The 24,212-nt window shown below is 47.9% G+C and overlaps 1 protein-coding gene across 10 annotated transcripts in view; it reads left to right on the top strand.

Annotated features, from left to right (window-relative positions):
- The window catches only part of DAPK2 (death associated protein kinase 2), a 116,576-nt gene that overhangs the window by 77,775 nt on the left and 14,589 nt on the right, over nt 1-24,212 (top strand). For 6 of the 10 annotated variants that reach the window (XR_015768564.1, XR_015768563.1, XM_088024847.1 and 3 more), the window contains 5 exons: nt 13,257-13,386; nt 18,762-18,810; nt 19,614-19,640; nt 22,759-22,938; nt 23,985-24,030. Coding sequence is in view for 8 of the 10 variants with exons in the window: in XM_088024847.1 (XP_087880973.1) it covers nt 13,257-13,386; nt 18,762-18,810; nt 19,614-19,640; nt 22,759-22,938; nt 23,985-24,030 (432 nt within the window). In the remaining 2 variants the exon portion in view is untranslated. The remainder of the gene's footprint in view (nt 1-13,256; nt 13,387-18,761; nt 18,811-19,613; nt 19,641-22,758; nt 22,939-23,984; nt 24,031-24,212) is intronic. The other 4 variants (XM_028099990.2, XM_028099989.2, XM_088024849.1 and 1 more) reach the window with 1 other exon arrangement.

Below are 24,212 nucleotides of genomic sequence, written 5' to 3'. Positions count from 1 at the left end.
TATGAGGTAGCACCCAGTGTGCCTTCAGACATGGCATCTGCAGGCTGGATTACCAGGAAGTGGGTTTCAGTACCACCCAGGAACCTCACCCTGGTATGCCATTCCAACACAAATGAAGGCCTTGTAGAGGGCGGGTTTGTGTAGTTTTGTGTTTATTTTGTATTTGGGAGTTTCTCTTCTGAGTATGGGTGTGTCTTCCCTACACCCCAAACCCAACTGGAGAATTCAAAAATGGAAGGTCGTCCTCAGGTCTGACTGGTATTTTCAGCAAAAAGAACACGCTGTGAGGATTAAATGAAATTATATGCAAGCCAGGAACCCAGAACTCTCATGGTGGGGCTTTTTGGTTTATATAAATAGTATTAAGAGGTGAATTTCTTTTTTTAAAAATTTTTATTGTTATGTTAATCACCATACATCATTAGTTTTTGATGTAGTGTTCCATGATTCATTGTTTGTGAAGAGGTGACTTTCTGAACAAAGTGCCCCCAAAATCCAAATTCCTCTATGCCCTGATCGTCCTTTGAGTTGTTTTTACGTTCGTGACATGATGGGGTCTGCTCGTCAAGATTTCACAGAAATGATACTAATAATACTTTGAATGTTTATGGCACTTTCTGGAATAGAGTATGCTTACACATTTGTTCTCTCATTTGATCCTCATGGCCACTCATGGAGGTACAAGGTATTGTCCTTTTTTTACACACAAGGCAATTGAGATTCAGAGAGGTTAAGTAACTTGTCCAAGATCACGCAGGTATTAAATGACAGAGCTGGGGCTTAAACTTAGCCAGTGAGGAAATACGAAGCCAGCTGGGTGCCACCAGCTTTTCTTTCCCCAGATTCTGACAGTTGTAGATTTCTTACTTCCTTGGACCATGCCTCTGACACACCATTAATCCAAAGGTCTGTATTGTGCCATGCACTTCTCTTTCACACAGTTAATATCTCATCTGGTTACATTGTTTTTTATTTCTAGTAAGTTATTCCTCACATTTTAAAAAAATGTATATTTTATTAGTTGCTATAAAATGTGCATGCATTTGGAAGTAGAACTTCTAAGAATGAGGCTGTTTCCATACTAAAACCTGGCAGCATGAAGCAAAGGTAAGGCATGATAGAGTAGGGTGAGCATGCTAGAGATTTAACTGTCAGGATAGAGTAGGGTGAGATTGTGAAGTTTCAGGGCAGACCATGGTCTGCCAAAGTAAACCATGGAAGGCTTTTTCCCTCAAAATTTTTTGTTATGAAAACATTTCAAAACATTTAAAGAAATTGGAAGACTACAATGGACACCGTTACACCTTCCCCCTAGATTCAACATGTAGGCGCATTTGCTTTACCTCTTTCTCTCTTTAAAAAAGAAAAATATATGTTTATATAAAAAGGGATTTTGATATATGTGTGTCTACACAGACACATACCATATGTATATATGTTTTTTAGTATTAAAAACATTTTAAATAAAAATTAAAATAAAAAACATGTTTTTTTATTTTTTATTATGTTCATCACCATACATTCCATCCTTAGTTTGGGATGCAGGGTGCCATGATTCATTGTTTGTGCGTAACACCCGGTGCTCCACGCAGAACGTGCCCTCTTTAATATGTTATTTTTAAAAACGGTATAATTTGAAAGAAGATTCTTGCCATCCTGACACTTCACTCTCAGCACTTCTGTAGGCATCTACTGACCTTAAGAAAATTATCACACTTAAGAAAATTAACAATAATTGGTGGAAGACCTTTAATGAATGGATACACATGATTCTATTTCTGATTTTGAAAGAAAATTCTGGCAGGCAGAGAGGATAGCTGGGAGAGAGTAGGCCAGTTGGAGGTAATGATAAGAATGTGGGAAAGAGATGACCCAAAGGTACCCTTTAATGTTTTTTAAGTGAAGGATGGTCTTTTAGGCTATTATAAAAAGTATTAACTCGTAGAAAACACAGAAACTTGCAAGGAAGTTGCCCATAGACTTTCTACTCCAAAACAACCATTGTTAACATTTGGTGTATTTTCTCCAGCTTTTTATGAACAGGTGTGTGTGTGTGTGTGTGTGTGTGTGTGTGTTGTGTTCATGTGTGTGTTGTGTGTGTGGTGTTCGTGTGTGTGTGGTGTTCGTGTGTGTGTTGTGTTCATGTTCATGTGTGTTGTGTTCATGTTCGTGCGTGTGCGTTGTGTTCATGTGTGTGCACGTGTGTGTTTATGTGTATGTTTGTGTGTGTTGTGTTCGTGTGTGTGCGTGCGTGTGTTCATGTGTGTGTGTTGTGTCCGTGTGTGTGTTCATGTGTGTTTGTGTGTATATTGTGTTCATGTGCGTGCATGTGTGTGTTCATGTGTATGTTTGTGTGTGTTGTGTTCATGTTCGTGTGTGTGTTGTGCTCATGTTCGTGCGTGTGTGTTGTGTTCAGGTGTGTGCGTGTGTGTGTTTATGTGTATGTTTGTGTGTGTGTTGTGTTCGTGTGTGTGTGCGTGTATTTGTGTGTGTGTGTTGTGTTCATGTGTGTGTTGTGTGTTGTGTTCATGTGTGTTGTGTTCATGTTTGTGTATGTGTGTTCATGTTTGTGTGTGTGTTGTGTTCATGTGTGTGGTATGTTCATGTGTGTTGTGTTCATGTGTGTGTTTGTGTGTTCGTGTGTGGTGTGTTACGTGTGTTGTGTTCATGTGTGTATGTGTGTGTTGTGTTCACGTGTGTTGTGTTCACGTATGTATGTTGTGTTCATGTTTGTGTGTGTTGTGTTCACGTATGTATGTTGTGTTCATGTGTGTGTTGTGTTCATGTGTGTGGTGTGTTCATGTGTGTTGTGTTCGTGTGTGTGTGTGTGTTGTATTCATGTTCGTGTGTGTTGTGTTCATGTTCGTGTGTGTGCTGTGTTCATGTGTGTGTGTTCATGTGTTTGTGTGTGTGTTGTGTTCATGTGTGTGTGTGTTGTGTTCGTGTGTGTGTGTTGTGTTCATGTGTTTGTGTGTGTGTTGTGTTCGTGTGTGTGTGTGTGTGTGTTGTGTTCATGTGTGTGTGTGTGTGTTAGGGTGCTTATAACTACACTACTTTTACAGTTTTCTCTTATGCTTTTTTCTACTTTACATTTTAACCTGAACAGCCCACATGTGCTCTAAAGTATTTTACTTTGCTCTAGAAACTTTTATACAAGTCTCACCTGATTTCCTTACCTTCTCGGTGTAGCCTGAGGGGCGGACCCTGTTTCCCGTTCTTCAGATGCAAAGCTTGGCTTGTGCCCCAGCCTCAGAGTGTACCCCTTGGGCCCCTTCATTTCAAGCCCTAGAAATACATGCTGGCTGCTTTATCAACTCCTGCAAGGTCCCTCGAGGGCAACCCCAAGAGGAGTGAACTGAGGGTGCTGAACTTCTAAATAGTGGAGGGAAAGAACAAAATGTGGCAGAAATTAAGCTATGGAGAGCCATTATTAAGAGTTGAGGGGCACCTTCCTGGCTCAGTCGGTGGAGCATGCAGCTCTTGACCTCAGGGTTGTGAGTTGGAGCCCCACGTTCGGTGTAGAGATTACTTAAAAATAAAATCTTTAAAAAAATAAAAGATTTGAAATATAGACACGTTGGAACAGGAAGCATTAAGCCAACCAGGTGACTCTTACGAGCTACAGCAGGAGGCCATGGTGAAGCAGAAAGAGGAGAGGACTGGGGATTGAACCTGCATTTGCATCACCTGTGCTCTGTGACATTGGGGAGGTCTCCTCTTTGGCCTTGAAAGTGGAGGTAATATTGCCTCTTCTTCCTGTCCCACGGTAGTGGAGTGAGGGACCAGGGAGATATCAGTATTAATGAGAGGGCCCTGCAAATTCTGAAACTCCCTACACGTACTGGTTGTGAATTTTAGCTAGTCTTATTAGGCCACATTTCTCCCCATTCCTCTCTTTCCTCCAAAGGGATTAGGAAAGGAAGGTCGGCTTAGGAACATCCAAAGAGGAGGAATGACTAAGCTTGTGTTTCCCCACCTGCCCGCCAGGCAGGTTCCGAGGGTGGCAGGACACTGGGGAAGGCTGATACAGGTTGGCATAGATACCGTGATCCCCATTTCTCAGATGAAGAAGCAAAAAATGCAGTGCCCTCCTCCTCTTTTGTCCCTTATTGCCTTTGCCATCACTGTTAGGTGCTCCGAGGCCTCTTGGGGCTCCTGGCTGTCCAAGCCAGGCTGCATAATATTCCATTGTGTATATATTCCACATCTTCTTTATCCATTCATCTGTCAATGGACATCTTGGCTCTTTCCACAGTTTGGCTATTGTGGACATTGCTGCTATAAACATTGGGGTGCACGTACCCCTTCAGGTCCCTACATTTGTATCTTTGGGGTAAATACCCAGTAGTGCAATTGCTGGATTGAATGGTAGCTCTAATTTCAACTGTTTGAGGAACCTCCATACTGTTTTCCAGAGTGGCTGCACCCGCTTGCATTCCCACCAACAGCATAGGAGTTTCCCCTTTCTCCGCATCCCCGCCAACATTTCGTTTCCTGACTTGTTAATTTTAGCCATTATGACGGGTGTGAGGTGGTATCTCATTGAGGTTTTGATTTGGATTTCCCTGATGCTGAGCGATGTTGAGCACTTTTTCATGTGTCTGTTGGCCATTTGGATGTCTTCTTTGGAAAAATGTCTGTTCATGTCTTCTGCCCATTTCTTGATTGGATTATTTGTTCTTTGGGTGTTGAGTTTGATAAGTTCTTTATAGATTTTGGATACTAGCCCTTTATCTGATATGTCATTTGCAAATATCTTCTCCCATTCTGTCTGTCGTCTTCTGGTTTTATGGACTGTTTCTTTTGCTGTGCAAAAGCTTTTTATCTTGATGAAATCCCAATAGTTCATTTTTGCCCTTGCTTCCCTTGCCTTTGGCAATATTTCTAGGAAGAAGTTGCTGTGGCTGAGGTGGAAGAGGTTGCTGCCTGTGTTCTCCTTTAGGATTTTGATGGACTCCTGTCTCACGTTTAGGTCTTTCAACCATTTGGAGGCTATTTTTGTGTGTGGTGTAAGGAAATGGTCCAGTTTCATTCTTCTGCATGTGGCTGTCCAATTTTCCCAACACCATTTGTTGAAGAGACTGTCTTTTTTCCACTGGACATTCTTGGTGGCTGTGAGGATCTAATAAGGTGATGTACAGGGGAAGCCCACCACAAATGCTAGTTTGGCACAAACCATAGAGCCAGCATTGTTTATTGGCCCAAGGCCGAAAGCCAGTGGTCCTGAATGCCCTTAAAAGTGAATTTTTATTTCTCTCCATGCCACAGAGCCTAGAGAAAGAGTAGGCAGGTAGAGTGGGTTTTCCCTTCTGCTTTACCAGACAGGGCGATGGAAGGTCGGAGCCATGTAGCAGCCTTCCCCAGAGGAGGAGGCCATGAGTGAGTGGCCAGAAGCTGTGCTTTAACAAATCCAAATGCAAATGAGTTGGGGCCCTTCCTGAAGCTACAGCTGTGGGTTTTCTGGGAAAAACATGGAGCTGGGACAGGAAGCTGCTGAGGCACCAGAGCCAAGTTGGACATGCCCACTTTGCCAGCAGGCAGGGGTGACCCCAGCAGGCTCCCTTGTATCAACTAGAAGAAGGGAGGCGACAGGGGAGAGGGGAGAGCACACAGGATCTGGAGTCAGCCAGAGCTTGAACCTTAGCTGCACTACTTATTACTGAGGCACCTTGAGTAAGCACTTAACCTGTCTGAGCCTCAGTTTCTTCATCTGTAAAATGGGGATGATGATAGTACCTGCCTCGGAGAGTGAGAATCAAATGAGTATGAATGCTTTGTAAACTAAATGCTACAGGCTGGGCTGTACTGAAACCTCAGGCTGGGTGCTTTTAGGAACACAGAACATGCAAAGCAGGCCTGCCCTCTGCAAGTGTGCGATCTGGTTGGGAAGGCGGGACTAACACATAGGGCTCTCGGCAGTGGTGGGTGCTGCGGGGGGGTGAGGTTGCTACACACGTGTGGACCTGGGAGAAGGAAGCTGGGCTGGGTATTTAGATTTAGATGATACTTCCTGGGGGAGATAGAATTTTGGCTGGGCCTGGAAGAATGGGTAGGAGTTCAATAGGCAGATGATAAAGACCCTCATTCTGGGAAGGAGAGACATGATCAAGGAAATAATCACAGAGGTGATGCTAACAGGTCACTTTATATACCCTGTTTGATCCTCTTGGTAACCCTCGTGAGCTACTAATTTCTATGTGAGAAACCTGCCGCTGACAGGCTAAGTGACTTGCCCAGTGTTGGACTGGTAAATGGCGAAACTGGGATTGGAACCCAGGTTCTAAAGCTCTTAGCCATTATATATCTTGAGTCCCTAAAAGCTGAAGGTGCAAGAGATGGATATGTGACTGCACTGGTTGTTCATTTGTCCAGGAAACAATTCCTGAGTATCCAGGAATTGCAATGTCAGCCACTCTTGGGTGCAAGGGGTGGAAACGAGAGGCAGGGCCCCAATCCTCCTCCTGGGGCTTCAGGACAGTGGGGAGATGGCACACAAGGAACTACAGTGCAGTTGATTCGCCGCCAGAGGCTCTGACCAAGGGTAACTTGCTGGCGCTGGGGGGAAACAACTAGCTGTATGTGTTGGAGGGTGGGGGTCACAGAACACATTCCAGAATGAACGTGTCGGAGCTGGGGGTAGGGGGAAGTAGCAGCTTGTGAGGAAGGCCATTCCAGCAGAGTGAACTGCAGGTTGGGGTAAGGGAGATAAGGAGGTCCGTTGGGATGTGGCGGAGGGGTGAGTGTCCAGAGGTAGGAGGGCCTTGAATGCCAGATAGAGGGGGACCTTGTGCACGGGCCACACTGGAGGCTTGCGGGAAGGGGCTGCCTATGGTCTCATCTGTAGTGTGCCAGGGGGGAGTTTGCTGCGGCACTCTGGAGACCTGCCCAGAGAGGCCTGGCAGCACGCAGCCTTGCTTGCTCAGGTTGCCCAGCACTTCCTGAATGATCTGGGGCCGTGCTCGACATTTGCAATGAAGGTTCATAAGCAACTTCCTTGTCCCCAGGGCACAAACTGGCTGGGCCCCCGCTCTGCTGAGCTAAGCAGCCTCACCCAGTGACAGGCACCTGGAGAGGACACTGGGGGCCGGCGGCGGGGGGGGGGTCAGGAGATTGGGTTCTGCTCCTTGCTCAGTGACCTTGGCAGTTTCTTGACCTCTTTGAGTGGCTCTGCAACATGACGGGACTAAATGATCTCTGAGGTCCCTTGCAGCCTCAACATTGTGAACATTGTAGGGGTGACATGGGAGTGAGGATGAGTGGGACAGGGGGCAAGTCAGGGAAAGGGCATGTGCACAGGGGATTCAGCAGGGATTCAGTAAGGTTCCCGGGGATGACTTGTCATTCCTACATCCCAGAGAGGAGTGAATGGACATAGCCGCCATTACTTGAAATCATGCTGGGCATTGATCCTTCCGTGGACCATCTCTCTGGGTCTTTAGAACCACCCTGTGCCATGGGGGTGTTGTCCCATTTTACAGATGGGAAACCAAGGTTGCAAGAGGTCCGTTGACTTTGGCTGTCAGGTTTCACTGTGATTGACAGAGCTGGGATTTGAACCTAGACCCGCCTGACTCTAAGTTCAAGCCTTTTGCACCTTACTATATAGCCCCCTGAGTGTGCGTTCATCCTACAGGGGCTCTTGGACACACTGGACTGGACTGGTGGGGATCACCTACTCACATGGGTCCTGCCCAGAGGACCAGCTTCCGGTTTAGCACCATAGCAGGCACCTCTGACCAAATCCACTGGGACACGGTGGGGCATGTTGGCCTCTCCCGCAGCTGCCTGCCTCGTGGGCTGAACTGGGTGGATTTGTTTTGACAGGTGAGGGCAGTTTCACCTCCTGGGGTAGCAACTCCACAAGGCCTGTGCTGGGCAGTGGTGGCACCTATGGGAATGTGATCCCTCCTTGTAGCCATGCTTTGGAGGTGATGTCAAGTATGTGGGTAGTATTTGGTTGAAGTAAATAAAGCTGGAGAAGGACAGATGGATAGGATCATACTACCCTAGAGGGCAGCCTGGCTTGGGCCCAGCAGTCTGTGGTCACAGTGGCCTGTTCTTCCTTCCTGAGCTGGAGCCAGGAGACCTGAACCTTTCGTATGTCCTGCCTTGGGGCCCAGAGGAGTAGGAATTTGCCCAGTCAGCTTGGGAGGTGGGGCCACCTTGCAGTTGCAGAGGCTTGAGCTCAAAGGGGCTCTGGATCTTATCCAGTGTCTATTTTAGAATTGGGGGTGCTGAGGCCCAGAGAGAGGAAATGGTGTTCTCAAGTTCACATGGCCTTGTGTGGTGGAGGTGAAACTGGAATTTCCCAGTACCCAGGCCCGGGATCTTTTCTAGGGCCCTACTCTGTTTGGGAAGGGGGGAGCAGAGAAGCTGAGAACCTAGACCTTGGGGAGCTGCTGCTTTGCTGGCCCTCAAGCTGCCCTTGGGGATCCTCTCTGTCGTCCTCCCTTCTGACCCAGGCCTACAGCAGCCCTGTGGGAGGAGTGCCCTTAGGGCGCCCCCTACAGGTGGTGGAGGACCTCCCCAGGGCAGAAAGAGAAGGGCCACTAACTCCCAGTTCTTTCAGTGCATGTCAGCATATTTCAGTGGAGCATGCAGGATGCAAGACACCGTAGGGGACGCCAGGAAACAGCGCTGACCTGAATTTTCCCGGGAAGGCCACCACCCAGGAGAGGAGCAGTGTCACATTATGAGGGACAGCCTGCAACGGAGGACCACTTGCTCATAAGCATTGTCAGCGCCAAGCCGGTTAGAGCCCAAGGCCAGGGACCACTTCACTGAAAAGTAAGGCAGTAAGTAGAAGGAGGCAGGGATGAGGCACAGTCTCTGAAACGTGACGGGAGTAGGAAAGGCATTCTAGGCCAGGGGAAGAGCTGGAGCGAAGGATGGAACCGAGCTGTCATTCTGGGTGTGGTAATAGCCACCTGGAGGGGATGGGGGGCAGGTGCAAGGAGGGGATGGGCCATGAGGCTGGGAAGGCAGCATGGAGCAGCCAGAGCAGAGCCCTAAGGCCTCAAATATCAGACCGGGCATTTGAGCTTTCTCTCATGGTCAGTGGGGACCACCAAAGATAGTTAACCAAACTGGGTGATGTGGTGGCCAGCAGGGGCTGGACTGCCCAGGAAACCCACCCTGACTCTGCCATTATGAGGTGTTGGACCTTGGGCCAGTGCTTTGGCTCTCTGAGTGCTTTTTTCCTCATCTGTGTAATGGGGGTGATAACAGTGCTGTTGGCAAGGATGACGTGGAGCAGTAGCGGGCTGCTTGCCTTGGCAAATGTTCAGAAGATGTCAGCCCCTGCCTTGCCTCCTGAGTAGCATCAGGCTGGGTTCGTGGAGGCTGGGATAGCAAGAAGGAAGCCCTTCTGAAAGCAAGAGGAGCTGCAGATAGAGGGGCTATTTTCCTTTTTACTCCCGGTCAGGGCAGGTCTGAGCCTGAAGGTACATTTGGTCCAGGTGGGCCAGTGTGTGAGTGATGAGGGCAGGACAAGAGTCTGGGGCCTGCCCACCTAGCAGAACATTCCTGCTGTGCCAGTGTGCAAGCCTGCCCTAGGTTGCCAGGCCCAAACAGCATTCCCACTTCCCCCTGGGATAGATTCCCAGGACACTTGAGCCCCAGGGAAGGAAGATCATTTACTCTAGTTGTTAGGAGCAGAGGCTTTGGAGTCCCAACAGATAGAGGTTAAAAGCCTCTTGTTCACAAGCCAGTATTTCAGTCTTGGTTTCTCTTTCTGAAACAGAGGAATGATGACATCCACTGCAGAAGGTGGTTGGGAGGGTTCGATGAGGTATAAAGTATGTCACGTGCGTGGTTAGCACAGTGCAGCCAAATAGCTGTCTTCACTCAGGGGACATTTACTGAGCACCTGGTGGATGCCAGGCTCTGTAGCCAGAAGAGGAACAGAACTCTCAGGAAGCTTGTAACCCGGTGTGGGGAGACAGATAAGTAAGCCGTCACCTTGAGACAGTGGAATCGGGGAAGCACAGGGCATTATGGGAACTGGGGAGGATGTGTGCGCACACGTGTAGGCCTTCTGGAGGAGATACTATTTTTACTGAAATGTGAAGAGGAAATTAACCAGGTTGGGGATAGGGACTGTGCAGGAAGAATGTTCCGAGCGGGGGAGAAGTCACCTGCTGTGTGTTAGGTTCTTGGGGCGGACAGGAACTTGTGGGGCCAGGCAGGACTCAGGTAGGAAAATGTGGCCTGGCCCTGAGGTTTTCACAAGCCAGTGGAGAGGCTAGTTCTCCTAGGCTGTGGGACGCTAGAGGTGAGAGGACGTAAGGCAAGGATGCTTCTCAGCATTCGGAGCAGTGCTGCCTGGGAGGATTCAGCCTCCCGTTGTTCTTCCTTCTTCTCTGATGTTCCCCACCCAGTTCCTACTCCCCCATAATCCTGGGGGTCACCACACCAGGTCCGCTGTGACTGCCTTTGTCCACTGTGGCTCCCATCCTCAGGCAGAATGTGCTGTGCCCCCAGCACACTGCTCATCAGAAAGACTCGGGCCCTGACCCTCGGCCCCTGAGACAAGCCTCAGGGCCATTCCCTGGAGAGGAGGGGAAGTTCCCTATAACGTGACTAAAGAATGTGGTGGAATGGAGGGAGGAGAAGCTTCTCCACCCCCGCCCCCCTGCCGCCAGGGTGATGGTAGGCAGTGGGGAGGGCACAGCTCACTGCATGGGGTGCCAGGACACTTGGGGTCCAGGGGCAGCCATTGGAGGTCTGGATTGGGGGTACTGGAGTGGGGCCATCTGTCTGGGTCCTATTTCCTGACCTCCGCTGTCCCTACTCTCCTTTCTGCAGGGCTGAAGACCCTGCTTTGGCTTGGGAAAGGGCTTTGACACATTTTCAAAATAAAAGTGGAGAGAAATCTCCAGAGGGGAAAAAGGATAAATAAGGTTAAAAAAAAATGCAAAAGGGGATGTATTAGTTATTTATTTTCAAAGTTGGGGGAGGCCTCAGCCAGCTCCCTTGAGTGAAAGTTTCCAGCCCCTCTGACATGAGGTCGCGGAGAGCCAGGAAGTTCGGGCTGCGGCACCTGGAGTGTCTTCAGGCCAGATTTAGAATCAGTCCGGCTAAGTTAGGGCCGCACTCAGCCTGCCTGCCTGCCTCCGTGCTCTGCACTGCAGGGGTGAACATGCAAAGACCTGAATCCCTCCCTCCAGCTGAGGGTCCGGTAGAGGAGCTAGGGCAGTGACAACAAGGACTGTTGGGCAACAGAGAGTGTGACAAATGTCATAACAAAAAGGGTCAAATAAGCACCAAGGGGACTGGGGAGGAAGATTCATTTCTGGTGAGTGTGGGGGAGGGGTGCTCAGTGAGGAAAGCTTTCAAGGGCTAGCTGAGTTGAGGTAGACTTTGAAGCCCAGCTAGGATTTTAATGGGCAGATCAAGCAGAAGGCTCTCTAGGTAGAACAGATAATGTGATCCAAGGTACAAGGTGGGAAATTCTTTAGGACTTTGGAAATAGGGACATTTGATTTTCTTAATTTATTTAAAACTGCTATATTGAGGTAATAAGTCATATACTATACCATTCACCCATGTAAAGTGTACTGTTTACAAAGTTGTGCAACTGACACCACACTCGATTTTAGAAAATCTTTATCACTCAAAAAAAAAAAAAAAAAAGCCCCATACTCATTAGCAGTCACTCCCCATCCCCCCAGTCTTGGGCAACTACCAATCTACTTTCTCTTTCTATGTATTTACCTTGTCAGGATATTTTGTGTAAATGGAATCCTATAACGCATGGTCTTTTTTGACTGATTCTGTCACTTGGCATAATGTTTTCTTTTTCTTTTTTTTAAAGATTTTATTTATTTATTAGAGAGAAATAGCATGAGTGGGGGGAGGGGCAGAGGGAGAGGAAGAAGCAAGACTCCCCCGCTGAGCAGGGAGCCCAACTCGGGGCTTGATCCCAGGACCCTGGGATCATGACCTGAGCTGAAGGCAGACGCTTAACCGACTGAACCCCCCAGGCGTCCCCGGCATAATGTTTTCAAGGTTCGTCCATGCAGAAGTATCAATATTTCCTTCCTTTTTATTTTTCCTTTGCCTTCATTCCTCTTTATGGCCAAATAGGATTCCACTACATGGATACACCATATCCACCAGTTGATGGACATCTGTCTTGTTTTCCCTTTTGACATTTGATGTCAAATGTGACATGTGTTGTTTTGGTGTAGATGTATGTTTTCAGGACATTCCGTTTGAATGGAGCCTAGGACCCTCATGGCAGGGAGTGGGAGGGGACAGGGTGAAGCAGAGCGACCTGCTCACCCACTGTGGACTCTGAGTGGTTGGGTGGGAGTGAGAAGGGCAGGCTCCCGTTCTGGCCTCACTGAGAGCCTGTGGCGGATGAGGCCAGGGCAGGGCCATCCCCCACCCGACACACACCCACACGGTTGCATCAGATCTGACAGCCTCTGTCTATGACGCTGGAGATAGCCTGGGCAGCTGCTGTTTTCCCTGGAAATCAGGTGCATTTGTCCCCCGTGTCCTGCCGAAGGCCAAAATCAGTTAAACACATAGAGAAGTGTGAGCTACGTGGTTAGTCCAGAGGAGGGGAGTTTGTCAACAGGAAGCTGGCCAGCCGGGGGGACAGGGTGGTCAGGAAGCAAAGGTTAATAAGCCAAGTGTAAACCGAGGCTAGGCTGCTAGGCTCCCACCCCTCCCATCCTCACATGGGGGCAGTGGTTTTGTTTACAGGAAATGCTGCAAGTTTCTCACTGGCCCCATCTAACATATCGGGAAACAGGCACTGCATTAAAGGGATCTGCCATTCAGAGACAGAAGCTAAGGTCTCTGGTTCTGCTATAAGCAGCAGGCTTGGTAAAACCTGGGCCTTGCCCTCAGCACCGTGCCTGTTTTTGAGTTCGCAGGAAAATACAGGACACAAAAACAAGAAAGAGTTTTAGTCTCTCTTTTTTTTTTTTTTAAAGATTTTATTTATTCATTTGAGACACAGAGATACAGAGAGAGAGAAAGCATGAGCAGGGAGAGAGGGAGAGGGAGAAGCAGGCTCCTCACTGAGCCAGGAGCCTGATGTGGGGCTCGATCCCAGGACCCTGGGATCATGACCTGAGCCGAAGGCAGACGCTTAACCATCTGAGCCACCCAGACGCTCCAAGAGTTTTAGTCTCCTAAAAAAGAATACCAAACCTCACCCTAACCCCAAAGTGAAGACACAAAACAGGGCTTTAGTTACCATCTTTTCTTCCTTTCCTTCTTTTTTTTTTTTTGTTCTCCAGCCAGAAAACATTATGTTGTTAGACAAGAATATTCCCATTCCACACATCAAGCTGATTGACTTCGGCCTGGCTCATGAAATAGAAGATGGAGTTGAATTTAAGAACATTTTTGGGACGCCAGAATTTGTTGGTGAGTTATAGGCCTGTTTCTCTCCCACAAAAGCATCTGGGATCAAAAGGTAGAGAAATTCCGGGAATAAACCCTGTGTCTAGGGCTGTGGTCTCTGGGCTGAGAGGTGATGCCTTGGAGAGTGCCCCCCCCCCCAGCCCCGCCTTAGAAATAAAATGTCCTGCTGGTCTTCTAGGTAAGAGTTCAGGTGCTGGCTTTGAGCACCCAGTGGGGGAGGGGGAGGCCAGGTGGGGCTACAGGTCTTTTCTGAGTCAGACCCTCCCGGAGCTGGCCCCACCCCCCTGCTCTTAGTGGAATTTATTGTGAAGATTTAAAATTACTTCGCCCTCTGGCATTCCCATAAACTCAAATTTCTCTGGAGCAGCTTTTGATTTCCTGAAAAGGAAAAGGGAAATCATCTGCCAAATGCCAGATCTGCCCACTCACCTCTCCTGTGTGCCTGGCCTTTATTCGTGCATGGGGGGTGGGCGGCACCGGGAGCAGGGCCCTGGCAGCACTGTCTTCCCTCTGCTTCTCTCAGCCTTGGCTCAGGCCCCAGAAACCCCCTCATGGGACTGGGGCTGCAGGCTGGGGGTCCTAGAGAGACAGCCTTGCAGAAGGGAGAGGAATGAGAACTGAGGACCACCGTCTCTCTGCTTTGGGAGTTGGAGTGGTCTTGGAAATGGAGGGAGGGTGTGGTCTCCACCAAACCTGGAGGCGGAAACTTCTGACCACAGTCTAATCAAAAAGGAAAATAGAATGTGTCAGATCATCCATTCTGATGGATCCACGGCCGTTCTAGAACAGTGCTGTCAAGGCCCCAGAGACCCCAAGGTAGGGGAAACTTTCTGCGGTGCCAGGCACTATGCTGGTGCCCTACAGACAGTATCTCAGTTTATCTTCAAACAACCTCATAAAGCGGATTTAATTATTTTCTCTATCAAATGCTTTATTCAAGGCAAAATAACCAGTAGGTGGTAGAGCTAAGATTCAAATGTAGATACAGCCAACATCAAAGCCTGTGCTCTTTTGGTTACACTGGGTCATCTCTCTATAAAGACCTTCCCCCCAGGAGGCTTACAATTTAGTTGTGGAAACAAGACATCAAACCATCAAGTAAGAGTGCTAGAAGGATCTTTTTAGGTCATCTGGTCTAGTTTAACAAATGTGGAATTGGAAGGCTAGGGGATTTTAGTTAAGGTCAAGCAATGGTTATTCTTAATCTACTGTTTAACAGATATTAGGTGAGGTACTGGAGACACAGTCATGGCAAGGAGTCACACTCAGAATGACACATCCAAGGTCACACAGTGAGTTGGTGGCAGAACCAACTTGAACCCGGGGCACAAGACATCTATTCTTGAACTTTGTCCAAGATAGCAGTTGCTGTCCACTATTCACATATGTAGATAAAATGCATATATTTATTTAGTTAAGTTCATACCAAGTGTTAATCAACAACAAATGGTTCAACAAGAAATTCAGGGCAATAGTGGAAGAAGTGTCACAAGACAGAATGTGATTAATTATAAAGTGAATGATAGAGATATCTCTGAAAGACTATTCAAACAAGATGGCCACTCTGGCAAAGTCAGTGGGATCAGCCATGCCCTTGAGTCAATGAGAGACAAAGGGCTGGTGTTGTGGGTGGGAGAAGTGTCTGAAGAGGGATGGGGACAGAGCCAGGGTAGAGGAGGAGCACATCCCAGGTTCAGTCGTTTATAGCAGGGCCAAAATTAGTGCATTTATTGGGGATAGTTCACTGTCCACTCCGGATGGAGCAGAGAGTTCCCATCATCACACTGGCCATGTGAGTGGGATATTGATGAGTAGGCCAGACTGTGGAGGTTTTTTTCCAGTGGTATGCTGTTTAATGTCTAACAACGGGGTCTCAAAACAAAACAAAACAAAACACAACCCTGATTTATAGCATTTGCCAATTTTAAGCTACCAACTTGTCACTGAATTCAGGGTTGGGAAGAGATGCACACAGTTGACTCTGGTGAGCCAGTATGACCAAGCTCCAGCCCAGAACTGATTTTGTTTGTGCCTCACAGATATGTAAGGTGACTTCTTTAGGTCCCTGCCCAAATTATGATGACTTTCTTTACCCAGGACTCCTGAGAAACGGGGTTATAATCACTTGTCCTTCTCCCACATTCCTTTGAAATTTGAACCTGGGGGCACAGTGTTGAAAAGTTATTACTGCCAGCCTCTAGGAGTGTGGTGGATCTGGTCTTCCAAAAGCCCTCCTGCTACAAAACTGGATTCTTGAGAAAAATATTCTTTTTAATGAAATTATGAACTCATAGGAAATAAGAGAAATCTTTAAGGGTAGTAACTCCTCCAGCATCACTGGGCCCACCTCCAAAGCCAGTGAAATGAACTTAGACCTGGGGCTGTGAGCAGCAAAGGAATTCAGTAGAAGGACCTCTCCCAAAGGCAAGGGTATGTATCAGCGTTTCAGGGAGAGGCCAGCAAGACTTAGATATCCGTGGACATAAGATACTGAGTATAAAATAAATGGAATGTGTCTAGAAATAAAAGATAGAAACACAAGAATAAGCAAGCAACAAGAGACTGTCAAAAATGAGCAGGCAAATTCTAGAAAGAACCAGATAGAAGTTTGAGAGATTCAGTATATATTCCTAGAAATTTAAAATTCAGTGAATGGGTTAAACAGCAGATTTTACACAGCTGAAGAGAAAATTGAAAAATTGAAAGGCAGAGCTGGAAAAATTAGCTAGAATACCACAGAAGGACAAAGACACGGGAATATGAAATAGAGGACAAGTGTAAGAGGGTAAAAATGGAAAGCCTAACATAGGTCTGTTTGGAATCCCAGAGGAGGGAATGGAGACAACAGAGGAGCAATGTTTGAAGAAGATGGCTGAGAATTTTCAGAACTGTTGTAAAAACGTGCATCCCCAGACACAGAAAGGACATGTATATCAAACAGAAAACAATAAAAGTAAATTCATTATAGTTATACTAAAGCTAACATTACAGTTAAACTATAAGTTACCAAAGGCAAACACATCTTAAAAGTAGCCAGAGAGAAAAGACAGATCATCAATCAATCAATACAAGTTTTAAAAAATTAGACCTACAGCATACTTCTCAAAACAACAATGGAAGCCGATGTCTGATAGAATATTATCTTCGAAGAGCTGAGGAAAAATAAAAAACCAATAGGGAGCATATCTCTACTTGCTAGATGGGATGCTGATTCATGAATTGCTTAATAAAAGTCAATTACATCCTCAAAAAAAAAAAGGACCCATAATTGCATACCCAGGAATGTTATATTTCAAGAATGAACAACAAAAAATTACAAATGAACAACAAAAAAGACAAACCATGAAACAATTAACCACCAACGGGCATTTATTAATAGAACTCCCAAAGATGTGCTTGTGAATAAAATGACCTTTGAGGGGAAGTCTCAATGCAACAAGTAGTAGGAGCGAAGAAATGAGTAAACAATAGGCAAATATAAACACTTTCTGTTTAAAATGATGATAATAATGTTTTAATTGTGGGGTTAAAATAAGAACTAAAAGTTGAAGAAAATGTTAGGACAGACTGCTTGAAATTAGTGTTCTAAGGTTCTTGTATTGTTAAAGGAAGGTCAAAACACTGCTTTATGTTAGAATTTGTTACATAGCCATTCTAAAGTCTCAAGAGTGGCCATTACAAAAATATAAGTAGGGGGGAAAACAATAAGAAAAGTAATAAAAAAAAAAAAACAAGAAAGAAGGAAAGCACAGAAGAAAATGGACCAACAAAAGCACACAGAGGACAGAAGTGCGTGTATATGCATATCAAGCAGATAAGCTTGGAAAATGAGTTGTGTTTCTCAAACTCTCTTTGGTGAAAGACTGGGAAAAGCTATCTCTCATTCTCTCTCTCTCAAATAAATAAAATCTTTAAAAAAAAATAAAATGCTAACATCCTTTAAAAAAAAAAAAAGTCTTCAATCTGTCCTGGACTGCTTCTTCAGTGAGATACGAGAAAAATAAATCCCTAGAAAAATTATCACAATTTGAATGTCACGGCAATGTCAAGTTGCTCTACGAGTTTCTAAATGCTTACTCCCAATTTCTGTACCTGGTGTGTCTGGACCAGGGACTGTCTTCAGACCGCACCATGAATCACTGTCCAAGAGGAAGTCTTTCATGTTTGTGAGGAGACGTGTGCAAAAAAAGCTCATAGCAATGTTGTTCCAGTAAGAAAAGAAGTGGAAACCATCCAAATGATCACTGAGAGGACCGTGAAGGGAAGATGCTATATATTTGCTCAGTGGACTGTTACATGGCAGTGAAAACGAAAGACCCTGGATGAACCCTGAATGAATGCTAGAAGCATAATGTTAAGGGGGGGGCACCAAGTGACTACATCATATCTAGTATGACATCATTTTTATGAAGCTAAAAAATAAGCCAGAAAAGTGGTTCCTTGTGTCTCAAAGTAGGGACAGGTGGGAAGGTGGGCACACCCCCTAGATGCAGTGGTTTTAATATTGTTCTAGATGAAGAAACGCCTTTCCCACTGTCTCCCTTTTGCCATTATGATCAAACAGGCTCAGCCCTTCTCTCTTCTCTAGCTACTCACCTCTCTTTCTCCTCTGTTTCATGGCCAAGTTTTTTTATGGCGTCGTCTAACTCTTATCTCGACTTCCACCATCCGGGCACTTTCTGGACATTACTCACTTTCCAAGTGCTTGCCTGCTGGATCTTTGGGCAGCACTTGGCTCTCTTCTGTCCTGGGTAGAATCTTCTTTCCTAGACTCTGCACCCACTCCTGGTCACCATGTCATCCACACAGCTCCTGTTTCCACCTGTACAACGAATGACTCAGGTTTTGATCGTTCTGACTCCCTCTCCCGTTCCCAGGACATGTTTGCCTGGATGACCCTCGGGCACCTCAGGCTCATCATGTCATTGGCCCCACAATGTCTTCCTTCTCAACTCAGTGGGGAGGTGCCCCTCTTTCAGGCCAGACTCAGGAATGTGGATTCCCCCTCTGCCTTCTTTTCTTTATTATCACCTTCCAGCGCTGACCTAACTGGTTTCCACCAGAGAGTTCTAAAGCAGGCCTTGTTGCTAGGTCCCATTTCCCCTTCCTGCATCTTCCTCATGCCACCCTGCTCTTCCTCTTCCAGGTGTCCCTCTTCCTCACTACGAAGGCCTCTGTGTAAAAGCTTTCCACCAGAATAACCGGCAACTTCATTTCTCAAAATTCTTATGCCCAGAATTATCTCCATCTGTTGCTCTGATTTTTCCTTAGTGAGGATTCAGGAGGGGGACATTTGTCACCAAACACCCTAAAATTCTCTCGAGCCATGTCTTCTCATTTTCATTCTCCTGCTGATTCTTCAATATGGCTTCTTTCAGCTCCAGAAATTGTGAACTACGAGCCCCTGGGCCTGGAGGCTGACATGTGGTAAGTTGTACAGGCCACCCACGTGACCTAGGGATCCTTTCAAAAGCAGCAGGCCTCAGACCCCGGCTCCGGCTGACATCCCCCTCGACCATGAAAACCCCTTTCTCCACACATTCGGAGCCTCTGGCTGCTCCAAGTGTGCCGGACCCGCGGCCCAGGCAGCTGGAGGCAGCCAGGCCTGGACCTGAGGCCAGTTAGAACATGGCCACACAGAGACCAGGGGAGAAGTGAGGCTGCAAGTACAGGCTCAGCCCTGAGGCCTGCCACAGCCATGAAAAAGAAATAGTAACGATAGCTCATTCAGTTAACCAAGTCATCACTGAGAGCCTCTTAGGCTCTAAGCACTGGGTGGGGCCCGGGGATACTGTAGCGGATTTTCTGCACAGAGAGGACTCATTTCATTTGCACAGGGCTTTATAGTTGGCTGAGTACCCTGATTGCCTGGTTTTCTAAAATCCACGCAGCAGGTTTGTGAGGTAGTTTTCATTACCCTCATTTTATGACCAGAAAGAGGCTCAGAGATGGATGATAAGGGACTTGTCGCAATCACAGCCTGCGAGTGCAAGAGCCTGATCTTGAACTCGGGTCCTCGGATTGAATGTCCAGAGCTCGATGACTCCAGACGCATCCCTGGCTGCTGCTGAGGGGCAGGATGGAGGGGGTCATGGGCTTGAGATGGCATCTTTAGGCCGCCGTGGAGGGGCAAGTGACCCCTTCCCCTGAGGACCGTTCGGGGGAGTCCCTTGCTGGGCTGGGACCAGAGCCAGGTGGCTCTGACTGGCCTGTTTTTTTTTGTTTTTCAGGAGCATAGGCGTCATCACATACATCCTGTGAGTATCCCCAATGCCGGGGCGCCGACCTAGCTTGGATCCAGGGGACCCGGGAGGAATGAGAGAGGGGCAGGCCGATTGAATTTACTGATTTTCCTCATTTCCTCATTTCCTGTGAGCCAGATGTGTTCGATCCAGACGGCACACCTGGCGGTCTGTGCTCTTAGCTCCGTTTCAGACGCTCGGCCCCGGGGCGGAGGTGGATCCTTGTCAGCATCCCCACTGTGGCCAGACACACAGGCTCAGCCTCACCCAGGCTGCACGTCCTGTGACCAAGTCGGCTTTCGCCCAGAAGCCTTAGTCCGGCCCTCCGGGCTGCCATGCCTTCCCCGATCCCGCGTCTTTCTGCCCCCTCTCCCCTTCCTTCCCCAGTTCTCACAAGCTCTCTTGTTTCTCCCCAGAGCCTCTTTCCCAGCCCCGAAGTATTAAGTTGCTTAAGTAGCCATTTCCCGTGGAGCTCCATGTGCAGTGGATCTGTCACTTTCGATCTCTGTGGCCTTGGGCAGATACTTAACCTCTGGGCCTGTTTTCCTCATCAGGAAAATAAGAATCTCAAACTTCCTGCCCACGGGTGTGCTGGGCGGCTTAGATGAGCCGCCACCTGCAAAGCTACCGGCGCGGCTCTGGCACGTGGCACGTGGCTGATGAGTCAGCGTGCATTCCAGCAGTGCTTCCCCTCACTGCACACCTGGGACGTGCTATTTTTAGGGCACACTGGGTAAGAGTCTGCCCACAGCCAGAGGCGCCGTGGGGGCTCCAGCGCCCCACACCCCCATCCGCCAGTTCTCTGACTTTTCCAGCAGCCCACAGACTGGAAGCTCTGTACGACGTGGTGGACCCCCCTGAGCTGCGGAGGAAGGTCTCGATCCTGGCTGCACGTTAGACCTTTTAATACCTACCGCTGCCCAGATCCACTGCAGATCTGTTATCTCAGGATTGCTAGGGATGGAGTCTGGGCATCATTATTTTTAATCAGTTTTTTAAAAAAGATTTATGTGTTTACTGAGAGAGAGAGAGCGCGCGCACACATGCGCACAGGTTGGGGGAGGGGCAGAGGGAGAGGGGAGGGAGAATCCTCAAGCAGACTCCCCGCAGAGCGCAGAGCCCCACGAAAGGCTCTATCCCAGGACCCTGAGATTATGACCTGAGCCGACATCAAGAATCAGACACTTAATGGACTGAGCCACCCAGGTGCGCCTAGGCATCAGTACTTTTTAAAAGCCCCAGAGGAATTGGATGCAGAGAAAGAATCTGATGCAGTGCTCGATGGTTCCAGATTCTGCGTTGGCTCTTGAAACCTTGATTTTTTTTTTTCAAAACTCTGATTTCCGTATTGAAATATTGAGAAATTTCAGTGTGTACAAGGCACATAGCCTTCTTGCAGCTCATTGGAGTCCCACACAATTTCTTGAGTGCCTGCTCTGTGGCAGGCGCTGGGCCAGGTATGCAGGATGCTGACATGAAGGAGGTCTGCCCTGCTTGCCTGGAGCTGTCTGTGTCGGGGGGAGACACCACACAGCTAAGTCGCACTCAGTGGGACCAAAGTCACGCTGGATGTATGAACACGTCTCTGTGAGACATGGCTGGGAGGGGCACTGGTTTGCTGGGGCTGTGGAAGATTTAACGAGATAGAGATTGAGATTTATCTGAACTGGGCTGTACAGAGTGAGATTGATTCTGTAGGTGGAAAGGGAGGGAAGGGCTGTCTGCTGGGGAAGGAAGCAGTGTGCCTGTTAAGTGTGGTGAAATGTACTGAGGAGGTAGCAGGAACTAACTTGTGATGTCCTGCCCCGGAGTTTAGATGTGATCCTGTAGAAAATGGGGAGTCATAGAAGGTTCTTTGGGTTCAAAGACAGAAATAATGGCCACCAATTCCAGAGCGCTTAGAATGAGCAATATTGCCCGGAGCATTGTCAATGTATTTATTCTTTTTTTTTTTTTTAAGATTTTATTTATTTATTTGACAGAGAGAGTGAAAGAGCACAAGCAGGGGGAACAACAGAGGGAGAGGAAGAAGTAGGCCCCCTTCTCTGCAGGGAGCCCGATGCGGGACTCGATCCCAGGACCCTGGGATCATGACCTGAGCCGAAGGCAGATGCTTAACCATCTGAGCCACCCAGGCGCCCCAGTGTATTTATTCTTTACAAAATCACGTGAGGTGGAGGCTTTTATGTTCTTCATTTTATAGAGAAGGAAACTGCAGCTCAGAGAGGTTGAGTAACTTACCTAGGTTCACACAGCTATTGAGTAGCAGAGCTGGGATTCAAATCCAGGACTGAAATATCAAAATTTTGCCAGTGTACCTTGCTGCCACTATGCCAAGCAAGTGGCAGTGGGTTGGGGATGACCTGCAAGAGATATTTAGTAGATAAAACCAACAAGAGTTTGGGGCCAGTTAGATGTGGTGAGGGAATGGATGGAAGAGTCAGAGGTGGTCCCTGTGTTCTAGGTTGGGTGCATCCGTGAAGGGACATCATTAATCAAGGCAGGGAGCTCATGGAGGGAGGTTAGGGCACAGTGACAATGGCACATCTAGGGAGAGGTATCCCATAAGAGGTATCCCAATATGAGTCAGGAAACAGTAGATTTGGGAGTCACTATCTGAATGATACATTCTTGACAAACCCTGCAAGGGAACTTCACACACCTATCTAGGCCCTAATGGCCCATCTCTTCCCACACCTCTCAGGTTTGGCTCAAGCTGCTCCCTTAGTCTAGAAGAACTTTCATCTCCTCTGACTGCTGACAACCTCTTCATTCTTCAAAACACAGCTGATACAAATGTCAACTCCCCCATGAAGCCTGCACTGGGTTTCCCCTCTGTCCTGTGCTCCCCTAGTCCTCCATCTGGTCTTCCATTTTTTCTGCTTTATTCTGCTTGGGATTATGAAGAGCCATGTCCCTCCTCTTAAGTTCCTTGCAGACACAGTTTCTCTCTGTCACGTACTTAGTAGTAGCTCCATAAAGCAGATTGAATTCAACTGTTAGCTGAAAAGGCTGCTGACTGGCTGCCCAGAGGGGGGCAGGCGGTGTTGCTAGGAGCCTCCCATCCCCATGCAATAGTACGAGTCAGGGTTCCCTGACTCCATCACCCCCACCTCTGTCTACTTACCTACAGTCACGTGTTACCTCTCTGTGTGCTCAGCCTAAGTGGAGCATCCCCTTTCCTGGGAGACACGAAGCAGGAAACGCTAGCAAATATCACAGCAGTGAGTTATGACTTTGACGAGGAATTCTTCAGCCAGACCAGTGAGCTCGCCAAGGACTTCATTCGGAAGCTTCTGGTTAAAGACACCCGGTAAGAAGAGAGAGGAAGGCATGAGCTTCTTGGGTACTGAGCTTCTCCTGTCCCCTCTCCCAAAGACATGTCATTCTGTCCCTACTTTGCCATGGGCTGCCATCTGCACCATTGTGGTCTAATCTGGGCGGGTGCTGAGAAGTGTGGATTAGCTGAAACTTGGCATTCATCTTGCTTGCTCAAGTCTTTCTGCTTTCTTTCTTGCCAGAATACAAATAACTCTGTGTGTATGTGTGTGCGCGCGTGCACGTTTGAAAATCAGCCTGTGTTTCTCTCGGGCACATCATCTTTTCCCGTCTGTCCCAAAGGCGCCTAGAACTAGGATTTGAAAAGGAAGGTGGCAGAGTTTCTAAACCAATTCAGGTGGGAGTTGGGGGAGGCAGACTCAGCGGGGCCAGTAAGTGGGAGAATAGGAGACATGCTAATCCTACCCCTTCTTAGGGCCCAGGGTGAGCCCCTTGGCTCTGGAGTCAAAGCAGGAGATAGGCCGCGGATTCTAAGGTGCTGGGTGCCCAGAGCATGACTAGATGGGACAGGAATGAGATCTCCAGATTCTAGAAGGCCATGTCCCCTTGGTCCCACAGACTTCAGAGAGAGCCAGAATGGGGTCCTCTAAAGGGCAGGGGCCTGGTTTCCCCATCCAAAGGCAGTGCTAGGTCAGGTCCCTACCAGAGCAGGAAGGACGGAAGAGGGATCTGGGAAGCAAATAGAAAAACACCAAGGTTTCATGGTCTGTGGAGAGCTAACGCTCACAAGAGCACTTAATGACTCTTACAGAGTGTGGCGTTAGGCCCTTCAAGTTCGGGACCAAAGATGAGGGTTTACGTAATGTCACTCACTCTACTGAGGGGCCTGTCTGGACCACTTTCTCTGGAATGCGGGGACTTCAGCCAGTTCCCCATCCGTCTCTGCATCCCCCATTATTCTGGTTCGATGGCAATGGTCAAAGAATGCCACAGTGCGGGTCTGACAAGAGTAAGAATGGAGACCGTTGCTCTCAGCTTCTGTCCTGATGGATCATCACTGTTTTCTGATCCTCGTTGCAGGAAACGGCTCACAATCCAGGAGGCTCTCAGACATCCCTGGATCACGGTAAGGGCATGGTGTGGAGTGCCAGTGAGCAGGCAGGTCGGCAATCTCTCTGGGTGGGTGGCCAGATGCAGAGGGCCCACCGAAAGACCTTTGCTAGAAACACCCACCCTCAGGCACAGATGAAAGCCGGGCAGGGGTGCCAAATGGTCTGGATTTGTTCAAATTAGGTTCATAGGTTTAAG

This window comes from Eumetopias jubatus, unplaced genomic scaffold (genome assembly GCF_037043125.1).
Source record: "Eumetopias jubatus isolate StellerSeaLion01/CBP00866 unplaced genomic scaffold, mEumJub1_p1.0 scaffold_7, whole genome shotgun sequence".
Taxonomy (NCBI): domain Eukaryota; kingdom Metazoa; phylum Chordata; class Mammalia; order Carnivora; family Otariidae; genus Eumetopias; species Eumetopias jubatus.
This window is presented reverse-complemented; position numbering and strand designations above follow the sequence as displayed.